A 14,991-nucleotide genomic window follows, 5' to 3' on the forward strand; every position below is an offset into this window, starting at 1 on the left:
AGAAGCTCAGGAGGCGGCGGCCATTCAGGAAGCTCAGGAGGCGGCGGCCATTCAGGAAGTTCAGCAGACGGCGGCCATTCAGGAGGCTTGGGCGGCGGCCATTCAGGAAACTCAGGCGGCGGCCATTCAAGAAGCTCAGGAGGCGGCGGCCATTCGGGAACTTCAGGAGGCGGCGGCCATTCGGGAAGCTCGGGCGGCGGAGTCGACTCTGGTTGCGGCGTCGACTCTGGCTGCGGCGTCGACTCTGGCTGCGGCGTGGACTCTGGCTGCGGCGTCGACTCTGGCTGCGGCGTCGACTGCGGCGTCGACTGGCTGCGGCGTCGACTCTGGCTGCGGCGTCGACTCTGGCTGCGGCGTCGACTCTGGCTGCGGCGTCGACTCTGGCTGCGGCATCGACTCTAGCTGTGGCGTCGACTCTGGCTGCGGCGTCGACTCTGGCTGCGGCGTGGACTCTGGCTGCGGCGTGGACTCTGGCAGCTCTAGAGGATCTGGCAGCACTGGACGGTCTGGCAGCACTGGAGGATCTGGCAGCACTGGAGGGTCTGGCAGCACTGGACGGTCTGGCAGCACTGGAGGATCTGGCAGCACTGGAGGGTCTGGCAGCACTGGAGGGTCTGGCAGCACTGGAGTGTCTAGCAGCTCTGGAAGGTCTGGCAGCTCTGGCAGCACTGGAGGGTCTGGCAGCTCTGGAGGGTCTGGCAGCACTGGAAGGTCTGGCAGCACTGGAGGGTCTGGCAGCTCTGGAGGGTCTGGCAGCTCTGGAGGGTCTGGCAGGTCTGGCAGCACTGGAGGGTCTGGCAGCTCTGGAGGGTCTGGCAGCACTGGAAGGTCTGGCAGCTCTGGCAGCACTGGAGGGTCTGGCAGCTCTGGAGGGTCTGGCAGCTCTGGAGGGTCTGGCAGGTCTGGCAGCACTGGAGGTGGCGGTGGCAGCTCTGGCAGTAACAGCTCTGGTGGTGGCATCAGCTCTGGTAACTCAGGTAGTGGTGACCATTCTGGGGGCTCAGTTGATGGCACTTCAGGAACTAGAACAGGAACTAAGGCAGGAACGGACAAGGAACAGGAAACCATCTTGTGAGCTGGTGGCAGATTGGCGCTTACTACATTGTGAGCTGGAGGGCTGGTTGTGACCACATTGTGAGCTGGAGGACTGGAGTCGGCCATCTTGTGAGCTGAAGGACTAGATGCGGCCAATTTCTGAGCTGGGAGTGTGGTGATGGAATGAGCAGCAAGCCCCGGTGTTATCTGGTCTTGCTGTACACTGCCCCTCCCCAAAAAACATTTAGGATTTTCCTCCACCTCACCTACAGTGAATGAAGAGTCCACAGTGAGTAGCGCATAGTCCAAAAAATCAGAGAATGTCCCTCGAGAACGAACACTTGAAAGTGTGCTCTTTAGCGGCTCATTAAGCCCATAAATAAAAAAGTCAATGAGCATACAGTCTGGTAATTCAGTGGTGTTAGCGATCTCCAAATAACACTGGATGTGATTCTCGAGGGATTGATTACCTTGGCGTAGACGAACCAAAAACACTGCTGGATCCATAATGGCCGAGTCTTCTGTTGTGATTGGGATTGATACAAACAACTGAAGGTAAGATCCAAATGCAGGATTATTCGAAGATCAGGCAAGCAATGGTCAAAACAGGTATGAACAGGAATATGAGGGCAAATCCAGAGTCGTAATCGAGGTACAGGCAAAAGGTCGAAAGGCTGGTGGCTAAACAGGATAACTAGGAAACTAAGCTAGGTACAGACACGGAGAAACAAGATCGGGAGAAACGCGTAGAAATGTCACCAAACAGTAGACAAGACTAGGCCAAGTGAATCAGTGTGTGTGCTGCTTAAATACTGTGTGAAATCTCAGTCTGTGACAGGTTTCAGCTGGTGATGTAATCAGGAAGATGAATGACCAGGCGTGCGTGTTTGGAAGAAGTGCATGTATGAAAATGTAGTCCTGGGGAATGCGGAAGTGAAGTAATGATGATAGAGGAAACCAGCGATCTCCAGAGAATGATCGCTGTTATCGTAACATAGCCCCCCCTCTAAAGAGCGGCTTCCAGACGCTCCAAATACAGTTCAGGCGGGAGGTGGAGTGGAGGAGGAACAGGGGGAGGGATGGAGGGCCAGGACCATGCAGCTGGAGCGTACCTGGGGCGTGGAGCTGAGGCGGGCCTGGAGCGTGGAGTTGCGGAAGACCCGGAGAGTGGAGTTGCGGAGGGCCTGGAGCGTGGGGCTGCGGAAGACCCGGAGGAGGGAGCTGCGGAGGGCCTGGAGCGTGGAGCTGCGGAAGACCCGGAGAGTAGAGCTGTCGTGGTCCTGGATCGTTTGACAATGGAGGACCTGGAGCGTGGAGCTGCGGAAGACCCGGAGAGTGGAGTTGCGGAGGGCCTGGAGCGTGGAGCTGCGGAAGACCCGGAGGAGGGAGCTTAGGTGGCAGCGGCCATTCAGGAAGTTCAGCAGACGGCGGCCATTCAGGAGGTTTGGGTGGCGGCCATTCAGGAAACTCAGGCGGCGGCCATTCAAGAAGCTCAGGAGGCGGCGGCCATTCAGGAAGCTCAGGAGGCGGCGGCCATTCAGGAAGTTCAGCAGACGGCGGCCATTCAGGAGGCTTGGGCGGCGGCCATTCAGGAAACTCAGGCGGCGGCCATTCAAGAAGCTCAGGAGGCGGCGGCCATTCGGGAACTTCAGGAGGCGGCGGCCATTCGGGAAGCTCGGGCGGCGGAGTCGACTCTGGTTGCGGCGTCGACTCTGGCTGCGGCGTCGACTCTGGCTGCGGCGTGGACTCTGGCTGCGGCGTCGACTCTGGCTGCGGCGTCGACTGCGGCGTCGACTGGCTGCGGCGTCGACTCTGGCTGCGGCGTCGACTCTGGCTGCGGCGTCGACTCTGGCTGCGGCGTCGACTCTGGCTGCGGCATCGACTCTAGCTGTGGCGTCGACTCTGGCTGCGGCGTCGACTCTGGCTGCGGCGTGGACTCTGGCTGCGGCGTGGACTCTGGCAGCTCTAGAGGATCTGGCAGCACTGGACGGTCTGGCAGCACTGGAGGATCTGGCAGCACTGGAGGGTCTGGCAGCACTGGACGGTCTGGCAGCACTGGAGGATCTGGCAGCACTGGAGGGTCTGGCAGCACTGGAGGGTCTGGCAGCACTGGAGTGTCTAGCAGCTCTGGAAGGTCTGGCAGCTCTGGCAGCACTGGAGGGTCTGGCAGCTCTGGAGGGTCTGGCAGCACTGGAAGGTCTGGCAGCACTGGAGGGTCTGGCAGCTCTGGAGGGTCTGGCAGCTCTGGAGGGTCTGGCAGGTCTGGCAGCACTGGAGGGTCTGGCAGCTCTGGAGGGTCTGGCAGCACTGGAAGGTCTGGCAGCTCTGGCAGCACTGGAGGGTCTGGCAGCTCTGGAGGGTCTGGCAGCTCTGGAGGGTCTGGCAGGTCTGGCAGCACTGGAGGTGGCGGTGGCAGCTCTGGCAGTAACAGCTCTGGTGGTGGCATCAGCTCTGGTAACTCAGGTAGTGGTGACCATTCTGGGGGCTCAGTTGATGGCACTTCAGGAACTAGAACAGGAACTAAGGCAGGAACGGACAAGGAACAGGAAACCATCTTGTGAGCTGGTGGCAGATTGGCGCTTACTACATTGTGAGCTGGAGGGCTGGTTGTGACCACATTGTGAGCTGGAGGACTGGAGTCGGCCATCTTGTGAGCTGAAGGACTAGATGCGGCCAATTTCTGAGCTGGGAGTGTGGTGATGGAATGAGCAGCAAGCCCCGGTGTTATCTGGTCTTGCTGTACACTGCCCCTCCCCAAAAAACATTTAGGATTTTCCTCCACCTCACCTACAGTGAATGAAGAGTCCACAGTGAGTAGCGCATAGTCCAAAAAATCAGAGAATGTCCCTCGAGAACGAACACTTGAAAGTGTGCTCTTTAGCGGCTCATTAAGCCCATAAATAAAAAAGTCAATGAGCATACAGTCTGGTAATTCAGTGGTGTTAGCGATCTCCAAATAACACTGGATGTGATTCTCGAGGGATTGATTACCTTGGCGTAGACGAACCAAAAACACTGCTGGATCCATAATGGCCGAGTCTTCTGTTGTGATTGGGATTGATACAAACAACTGAAGGTAAGATCCAAATGCAGGATTATTCGAAGATCAGGCAAGCAATGGTCAAAACAGGTATGAACAGGAATATGAGGGCAAATCCAGAGTCGTAATCGAGGTACAGGCAAAAGGTCGAAAGGCTGGTGGCTAAACAGGATAACTAGGAAACTAAGCTAGGTACAGACACGGAGAAACAAGATCGGGAGAAACGCGTAGAAATGTCACCAAACAGTAGACAAGACTAGGCCAAGTGAATCAGTGTGTGTGCTGCTTAAATACTGTGTGAAATCTCAGTCTGTGACAGGTTTCAGCTGGTGATGTAATCAGGAAGATGAATGACCAGGCGTGCGTGTTTGGAAGAAGTGCATGTATGAAAATGTAGTCCTGGGGAATGCGGAAGTGAAGTAATGATGATAGAGGAAACCAGCGATCTCCAGAGAATGATCGCTGGTTATCGTAACATTTTCGCAGATCTGCGAGAGGCCGCTGTGCGCGCTTTTTCGCGTCTCGGGCGCCTCTCGGGAGCGCGCGCTGTTCGCGCCCGTGCCGTTCTCGCGCGAAAAGCCGCCGGATCGGCCGACTCGGCCGCCCTCCTCTTCTTCGTCCTCCTCCTCCTTCCCTAAACCCGAGTGATGGTTCGCAAAAGCCGTCCAGAAAAAAAAAAAACAGCAAAAGCCCTCGTCTTCTATTTCGACCGTGTTTTCGGATCCCTCTGCGTTCTCGCCCTTATTTTTCGGATTCCGTTTTTCGTCTTACCTGATTTCTGGAACCGCTGTTCCCCAGACTCGATCCCGGTCGTCGTGCCCGCAGCCGGCTCCTCCTCCTCCTCCTCCGGGGCCTCCGCTCCGCCGACGCAACGCTGTGAGCTAAGCGGACAAACTGGTTGCATCGGGAAAGCCCTCCACTCGGAGGCGAGCCGTCGGCCGGCGAGCGCGAAGAGGAGGGGCGGAGCGGCGCCACACCGCCCCGCAGCGTTCGCTCGAAAAAAATTAAACGTGGCCTTACGTACTTCCGGCCACGTAAATCCCGGTCTCCAGAAACGTCCGCGGGGCTACGTTTCCAGAATGACCTTGGGTTGGTCTTTGGACTTGTGGGGCAAACCGGAGCACCCGGAGGAAACCCACGCAAACACAGGGAGAACACACAAGATGACCCAGCCTGAAACCAGAACAATGATGACAGACCAGCACAGAACAGAGCACACTGATATGGGGATAGTTAGGAGGTCATAAATAACGGAGGTCAGTGGGTAATATTGGCCTGGATGCCAGGGTTAAACCCCTACTCTTTTTAAAGGACATCCTGGGATTTTTAACGACCAGGACTTCGGTTAAACGTCTCATTCAAAAGGACTCACTGAACAGTATTCTTCAGCCCCTTTACTATACTGGGGCATTAGGACTAGGCATGGACCGGTATAAGATTCTGACAGTATTATAACCTAGTATAAAAATATCATGGTTTCATGGTTTGACGGTATTGTGATTACTGTTCTAAAATATGTTCTTTTTAAATGTCTGGGTAAAAAACTAAGGGTGTTTTTACTCCTGCCTTATTTAGTTTGGCTGAATTGCACTAGAGTTTGTTTTTCCTCTTGGTGCAGTTTGTTTGGGCAGGTGTGAATGTAGCAATCACACTCAAATGCGCACCAAAAACGGATCAAAAAATGTACTGAGACCTCCTTGAAGAGGTGGTATCAGTACGCTTTCAAACAAACCCTGGAGCGGTTTGTTTGTGGTGAAAACATGATCTGACCCAACCGCAAAAAGTACTGCGCCTTTTTGGACTAATCCAGCTGTCTTGGTCCAATGCATCTCATCTTATGGGGTGTGGAGGAAAAACATTTGTTGACAGTGCTTTACCAACAGGGAGAGAGAGGGAAAAACAATACCTGTAATCGTTGGTAATATTTCCATAAGATAAACATATTGCAGTTTAGCTAATTTCACGCCTCTTCTTGAAGTGACTTACGATGCGCCTTGGCAGTTTACAATGCAGTAAAACATTGTTTTCCAGCCGCAGTCGTGCTTCATTCTCGAAATGTCTTTGTTTGTCTAAAGTAATGTATAGTAACTATATTGTATACTATGAGCAGGGATACAATCAGGCAGCGCAGTCGTCTCTCTATAGTAAAAAGCGTGTATCTGCCGCTTTGTTTACTTGAGGGAGTTCCATTGGCATTTTCCTGCACGTTAATTCTGACCAATCGAAAAGCAGTTTAGAAAATACGTTCAGTAACATCTGGCCAATGAGTGATGTGGATTTTGTCACATGACTGCATTTTGATTCTTTTTAACTGGTTCGGACCAAAGCAATCAGTGTGGTGTGAAAAGGACCCCAAAACCCCAGAAAAATGATACAGTGGATGATGGACCAAATGAACTGAATCACAGATGTGAAAGCATCCTAAAACTTTTTACCTTTTAAACACAATATATTTTATTTTGAGATTAAAATAAAATAAAAATGGGACAATGAACATGTCAGGTTTAATAATTCAAGTGAATTATTGACTTCTGCTGTCTTCATTAGTTTCAAAAACAGATTTCTTTACGATTTACAACATCATTTTTGGATATCTTGTCTGATGGAGATATTGTTGTCCTAAAAAACTAAAAAAAAGTAAATAAAAAACACATACCTTAGGAACAGTATAGAAGAAAATGTTGGCGGTTTTAAAACCTTGACTCTTCCAAATGGTAAACCATGAAAACAATTATCATCCCATGCCTAGTTAGGACCCATACAGACTGCAGGTTGAGCACCCCCTCCTGGCCTCACTAATCTCACTAAATTTTTCCATGTGGTCTCCCATCTAGGTACTGACTAGGCATAGCTCTGCTAGGCTTCAGTGGGCAACCATGTGAGATTTGCAGAAAGCTAGCTGCTGTTGAACTCAATAACAAAATGTTCAAATATAACAGCACGTGGCTAAGTGGAAACAGTCCAAATTCTACCTAAAATGGCCACACAAAAAGAACGCAAGACATGAGTACACAGTTACTGAAAACCCCTACCTTGCTACTGTGATGTGCAAAAAAAAAATTAATTTGTAGTCAAGAAAAAAAGTCACAAAAAGTAAAAAAATATTGTTTACTTTTTTATTTATTTATTTATTTTACTTTAGTACATGTCGATTTTATTTATTTTATTTTCATTCATTTATTAATTCATTTTCTTTTCGGCTTAGTCCAATTATTAATCTGGGGTTGCCACAGCGGAATGAACCGCCAACTTACCTAGCATATTTTTTTTCACGCAGCAGATGCCCTTCCAGCTGCAACCCATCCCTGGGAAATATTCATACACACTCATTCCAATTCATCTGTACCGCATGTCTTTGGACTGTGAGGGGAAACCAGAGCAAACACATGGAGAACATACAAACTCCACACAGAAACGCCAACTGACCCAGCTGAGGCTCAAACCAGCAATCTTGCTGTGAGGCAAATGTTTATTTTATGTAATTTTATTTTATTATTGTTATTTTTTTTTTTTTTTTACTCTTACATTGGCCTTACAAATTTTGCTTTGGACCAACTTAAAAAAAATATTGTAATTTGTTACAGCTAAACTTAATAATGTTTTTTATAAAATTAAAGTTGCTCTCTGGACTAAACTATGTTATATACATGTTTACAAATGCATAGGCTATGCTAGTTAGTTTATTCTCAATAATGAGTTAAACTATGTGCTGGTGCTTTAAGTAAGACGATAATCTTAATGCAAGAGGCAAATCATACCCACATTAGAAATATATAAAAACATATAAGCTGTACCTTTTTTATTGTGGTCAGATGACATGAAAACTGCTGGTTTAAAACAAAAATATTACTTTGAGGAAAAACTAATGCTTTTATTTATTTATTTATTTATTTATTTATTTATTTATTTATTTATTTGTTTGTTTTTGCTCCAATGGGGGTTTGTTTTTTGCTGTAAGGTAAATTGAATAAAACAGCTTAAAATCAGAAACCATTTTCACCTAATCCAATATAAAAGTCTACTTTGAATGAAAGACAGAGTAGTTTCACTTTTTCATTGATTAAAATGTAAAATTTTCATGTTATACAACACAGTCCACATAGTCCTGTATACTCTTTAGCTCAGCCATTTATTATTTAAAAACTTTTATCCCAAAGTCATTGAGGACCCAGCAAACAGATAAATGCTTGTCTAGTTTGCGGTCAAGACTGATAAGACATCAGACAGAAGATGAAGGATATTTTGTTTGTTCCTTGAGTCTCTTGAGCCCCTGGATAAGATGGCCATCTATCAAGTCCTCAATTCCATTTGTCATCGGAGGGAAAACTTTGGCAGAAAACAGAAAAAATCTGACAGTATTTGATGAATCAGCGGTGTCTTCATTCTTGTCCGTGGTCTTTCAGATCATCGCTCTAAGCAGAGCCCTGACAGAAACAGACAGGGTGAAGCGTTTTCCAGACACTTGTGTTTAACACTGCTGTCTGCACAAACAACCCAAGTATTTTCAGTCAGATGCTGGAGAAAACGCTCAATGTCTCAATTAACATACTTTTCAATTAGCTTCACCAAGCAATGCCTTAAGCGATGTTGCTGTATCGGGATTTTGAGAGTGCCACAGTGCCAATCTATTCATTCATTTATTCATTCGGCCTAATCTCTATTTCAGAGGTCATCTCAGTGGAATGAAGCGCCAACTTTTCCAGCATTTGTTTTATGCAGCGAATGCCCTTCCAGCTGCAACCCAGTGTTGGGAAACACCCATACACACTTATTCGCACTCATACAGCCTATTTAGTTTATTCAGTCTTTTGACTGTGGGGGAAATCGGAGCACTCAGAAAAAAAAAGAAAAAAAAAACACACAAATATGGGGAGAACATGCAAACTCTACACAAAAATACTAACTGGTCCAGCCAGGAGATCTGCTTCATTTTTGTCTGTCACTGTTCTGTTTATCTACATGAAGACGACACGCATCAGAGCAATACGGAGAGATCTCCATGGCTCTGAAATGCATTTGAGAAAGGTGGGTGGGGTAGATCATTTGCATTAAATGAACAAACAAAAACAGCTAGAATGTCATAACAGCTCAAATATCCCCGATTTAGAAATATACAATAAATAATCTGACGGGTATTTCAAGTTTAAACTTTATAGACACATTCTGGAGACACAAAAGACTTACCTTAAATCTCAAAAAAGATGTAAATAGGTGCCCTTTAAAAATAATAATAAAAATAGGCAGATAGTGAACCACCTGTTTACACTGGTACTTAATCTGGTACTTAATCTTAATCTGGTACTTAATCTACAGATGCAGTGCAGTGATTACTGCAACTCTCTACTAGCTGGGCTTCCAGCTAACTCTATCAAGCCTCTTCAACTGCTCCAGAATGCAGCAGCACGAGTGGTCTTCAATGAACCTAAACGAGCACATGTCACTCCACTGCTAGTCCGTTTGCACTGGCTGCCAGTTGCTGCTCGCATCAAATTCAAAGCTCTGATGTTTGCCTACAAAGTGACTTCTGGCCTTGCTCCTTCTTATCTGCTCTCCCTTCTGCAGATCTATGTGCCCTCCAGAAACTTGCATTCTGTGAATGAACGTCGCCTCGTGGCTCCATCCCAAAGAGGGAAGAAATCACTTTCGCGAACGCTCACGCTCAATCTGCCCAGTTGGTGGAATGAACTCCCAAACTGCATCAGAACAGCAGAGTCACTCGCTACTTTCAAGAAACGACTAAAAACTCAACTATTTAGTCTCCACTTCACTTCTTAATCTGCAATTGCCTCTCTGAATATCACACTAACTGTACCCAAAAAAAAAAAAAAAAATACTAATATTACTAATACTTCCCTTCTTAGACTTTACAGACCTGAAACTTGCCTATAGCACTTATTCATTTTTGCTATTAGTTGTGTAAATTGCTTCCTTGTCCTCATTTGTAAGTCGTTTGGATAAAAGCGTCTGCTAAATGACTAAATGTAAATTGAAATGTACCGATGTTACCAATTTTTATTGTTATTAATGTACAATATAATTAAATGTTTGTGGAGTCTGCATTAAGTGTTATACAAATACATGTATATGTTCGCAATGTGATATACACTTTGTATAATTGCTTGTTACAGTAATTGGTGACACTTAAAATAAGTTTTCAGTGTAAGAGCTATGCGTTTAATCAATTATTTAAAACAGAATGAGGATGTAACGTTTATGCTGTGGCAAGATATTCAGGGTTTTTATTTATTTATTTTTTATTTATTTTTATTATTTTTTACAGAAAACCTACCAACCCACCAGCACCACACACACTTAAAGAAGCTTTAATTTGTCTTTATTATAACTTTGTGTCTGTTCAGAATTTTGCTCAAAAAGAAAATAGGGACTTTTATACATTTTTCATCATTACAAGCTCTTCCTGTGCTGCTGCTGTAGGGCTGTCTGTGTATATGCTGTAATAAAGAAATCCCTTATGGCTAAGCCTGCCAACTATTAAGAAAAAACAGTGCTTTTGAAAAAATGGATTCTGCGTCCCAAGGCAATGATGGCGCAGTATGCTGTCATCAGATGCATTTTGTAATTTGATCTAGTGCCATCACCTGGAACTAGACCAACATAGTACTCATCCTCATGGAAAAGTAATGAGGAGAAAATGCTGTGCCTCCTAAAGCGGCATGCCTGCAACTTTATATATGCAAGCAAATGTTCATTCCTTTAATTCTGAGTACTTCAAAGGCAGCTGTTCATGAACTTCGCTTGCATAAAGCAAATTATATTTTATACAAATTAAGAAACACCTAAAAAAAAAACACTTTTACACGTGCATCACATTGAAATGAGCTTAGCCCATTTTTAAATGATGTGATTAGACCTCATTTTCACCTGTTTCTTTGAGTAAATGAATGATTAATGAGATTAGTCTTTCAAATCAGGTCATTAAATGAGGTGTCATTGATATTGGCAACTAATCGCTTACATTGTCAATGTGAATTGTGTGTATTGATTTTGATAAGTCACTTTTTATTGTGTTAAACTTAATTGTAATTGAATTAAATTTAATAATTTACAGACCAGCCTTCCCACTCAATACAACTGAATTACTTCCTCATACTGTAATATACTAGATACTGTTTGTGTTGTGACAGTTTCCCATGCTTGTGCTTTTCATTTGTTCGTTAGTTCATTCAATATTTCTTACTTTTTAGGTTAACCCATTACAACAAAAGACACATTTAAACAGCACTGATCACAATGTCAGTTTAACCTGATACTTTTCATCACCAAATCAAATAATTATGGATATGTTGGTTGAATTTATCCATCTGTGACCTGTTTCACTTGGAATCAGGGTTTCTTCCGCCCAATTCATATCCGTTTTCAAAAAAATAAAAGGGAAATAAAGATAACAGCAGTTTTTTTCATTTTTTAATTGCTCACAAGAAATGAAAAAAACAAGATTTTGGCTCTATTTTCGAATTTTTAATTTAGGGTAGGAAAATGGATAAACGACTTCACAATTAATTACACACATGTAGGCAGTGCTGAAACGCCAACTTTCCTTTGATAGGTCAACCAAATCTGAGCTCGTGACATAGCCCTCAAAATAAGAGCCCTCTGTAATAATAATAATAATAATATATATATATATATATATATATATATATATATATATATATATATATATATATATATATATATATATATAAACTTATATTAAGGTTTATATATGTTTACATATTCTGTCATTTGTAGAATGCTTACATTCATTTCGTATGCATAAAATAAATAAAAAATGTAAATTATTAGTATTATTAGACATTTGTCATTAAAATAAATTCATATTTCGTTGCCAAACGTCCTGCTGCTGTGCAAAGATAGCCATTTCCTAGCAGCACATGGTTTGCATGTTTATTTTAAACAAGACCTATACAATAATAATGATGATGATGATGATGATGATAATAATAATAATAATAATAATAATAATAATAATAATAATAATAATAATAATATTTGCATATAGTTCGCCACTATCTGTGACCTATTTTCAAATATTGTGCTGTTTGTGCACCTGATGCTGAGCAAAGACAACCATTTGCGAGCAGCACCTGGTTTGCATGATTGTTTTTGAGCTACTGTAGGCCTAAATAATAATAATAATAATAATAATTAAAATAATAATAATAACAATAATAATAATAATAGTAATAATAATAATAATTAATATTGTTCACCTACTGTTTTTTATTGTTTAGTTTATATATATATATATATATATATATATATATATATATATATATATATATATATATATATATATATATATATATATATATATATATATATATATATATATATATATAGTTTTAGCAGGACCAGAATATATATATATATAACATCTCCAGGTTGCCAACTCATTTAAGAGCCAAACTAAAAGAAGTTTAAGGGCAATAAACCTATACAATACGGTCAGCTGCAATGCCTATTTGTCAAGTGTTTTCTTACACAACTACACTTTCGAGACTTTCTAAAACACTGGATTCTTCATTCATTCATTCATTCATTCATTTTCTTGTCGGCTTAGTCCCTTTATTTATTCGGGGTCGCCACAGTGGAATGAACCGCCAACTTATCCAGCAAGTTTTGCAGCGGATGCCCTTCCAGCCGCAACCCATCTCTGGGAAACATCCACATACACATTCACACACACACTCATACGCTAAGGACAATTTAGCCTACCCAATTCACCTGTAAAGCATTTCTTTGGACTGTAGGGGAAACCAGAGCACCCAGAGGAAACCCACGCAAAGGCAGTGAGAACATGCAAACTCTACACAGAAACGCCGAGGTTCGTACCAGCGACCCAGCGACCTTCTTGCTGTGAGGCGTCAGCACTACCTACTGTGCCACTGCCTCGCCCAACACTGGATTAATGAACAAATTTTCAAAGGAACTAATTAAACACATACTTATAATTCATAATAAATAATGTGTTGTATTTCAGACTAAGTTTACTGTCTGTGCGTTGCGCTAATAGTGAACTTGACATTTGCTCTTTGGGACAAAATTATGTTATACAGCAAGCCCAGTTCCATATTGCACATATTAATATTGCATATAGGCTATTCGGTGCTGCCAACTGTTTGCATTTTATTTGATTACTATTGCATGAAATAAAAAAAAGGGAAGTGCGCTCATAAAGCGTGTGACACTCACAGAAATCTGCACGCTATTCTGAATTAAGTTATTTTTAACCTAATTCTGCTTGAATTGTAGAAAATCTTTAAAATGACAGGACTTTAATCAAGCCTTTTTTTATTTGGAGAATTACAGTTAATAATAGCTTAGTTTTTATTAATGATCAGTTTATAAAATACATCATTTACAGATCTACTGAAGAATGAGACGAATGTGCAATAACTATATATTTTTTTTATTATAATATAATATTTTTATAATATTTGCCTGGTTGCTGGTCCACAGAGGGCTCTTATTTTGAGGGCTACGTGTCAAGCTCAGATTTGGTTGACCAATCAAAGGAAAGTTGCTGTTTTAGCACCGCCTAGATGTGTATAATAAATTTTGAAGTTGTTTATCCATTTTTCTACGCTAAATTAAAACAACGAAAATTTAGCCTAAATCTCGTTTTTTTCGTTTTTTGTGAGCAAATGAAAAATGGAAAAATGCCTGTTTTCTTCATTTTCCTTTTTTGGTTTGTAAACAGATATGGATTGGACAGAAAATACCCTGATTACTTGGATATGTGATTTGCATTCTTTTTTGTGTCCTGCAGTTAGCAACATGGGATTCGGTCCATGGTCTCAATGGAAGTCTAAAGGAAAGTCGCATTGAAAACGGCATGCAAGGGGTGACCGTGAAAGTGGTGACGTTGCTGGTAATATTTTTATCTTTTTATCTAATCTTTTTTTATTTGTACAAAGTATTCGCGTTTTTATTTAGACAAGGATTTGCATTTATGGTGTTGAATTGAATGTTTTATATATTGCGTCTCACACAATTTTTCATGGACACGCTCATAAAAACGAGTCAATTCAGAGTTCTAGACATGTATTTAAAACCTTTTGGGGTTATTCATATACATTCGGTTTAATATATGATCTTTCCCACATAAGTTAAACCGCGTCATATCATCATGCTTGAAACTATATATTAGGGTTGTGATGATTTATTGACAAATGGGCATCAACTGTTTGTATCAAAACAACTAAATACCAAATTACAATATCGTAACTATTATTTAGATTTTTTAGCAAATATGCAAAAATTAGCTGTTTTGTGCTCAACTATTTTCTCGGTCACAGGCTCATGGTAAAAAACATACCCCCGTATACATTTCTGGAAATTGCGAATTATGTACCCAGAGCTACATATGGCTGTATTTAGTCTCTAAAACGAATGCTGAGTTGCCATATGACGCCACTGACATATGTGGACAGCTTTTCCGCTGTTATCAGTTTGTCCAGTAGCTCACCATGTGTGTTGGTGGACTTGAGACACGGCGAGGAGTTGACTTCGAAGATGGAGTTTGAGTCTGGTGAAGAACGGTTTCAGAAAGCAGGTAAAATAAAAAAAAATAATAAAAAAACAAGAGACAAAAAAACTTAATAAACAAGTAAAAACGGCAGGAAAGTGGTAGATATGAAAGCATAGTAAAAATCAGGCTGTCGCGCAAGCTTTTTATTTCTGGAGTGCTTTTGAAAATACTGTCAGTTGGGTATAAAAAAATTATCCCAGACTGGTTTCTTAAACATGGCAGTGACTTCACTGTACTCAAATGGCCTCCACAGTCACCAGAACCCAACCCAATATAGAGCACCTTTAGGGTTGTAGTGGAAAGGAAGATTTGCATCATGGATGTGCAGCCGACAAATCTGCAGCAACTGAGTAATGCTATG

At 42.9% G+C, this 14,991-nt stretch overlaps 1 protein-coding gene across 4 annotated transcripts in view; it reads left to right on the forward strand.

Annotated features, from left to right (window-relative positions):
- Window positions 1–14,991, forward strand: part of grid1b (glutamate receptor, ionotropic, delta 1b) — a 720,128-nt gene that overhangs the window by 670,178 nt on the left and 34,959 nt on the right. For all 4 annotated transcript variants that reach the window (XM_087275946.1, XM_087275947.1, XM_087275948.1 and 1 more), the window contains one exon: window positions 13,869–13,970. In XM_087275946.1, the coding sequence (XP_087132072.1) occupies window positions 13,869–13,970 (102 nt within the window). The remainder of the gene's footprint in view (window positions 1–13,868; window positions 13,971–14,991) is intronic.

This window comes from Danio rerio, chromosome 12, assembly GCF_052040795.2.
Source record: "Danio rerio strain M-AB ecotype USA chromosome 12, GRCz13ab, whole genome shotgun sequence".
Taxonomy (NCBI): Eukaryota; Metazoa; Chordata; class Actinopteri; order Cypriniformes; family Danionidae; genus Danio; species Danio rerio.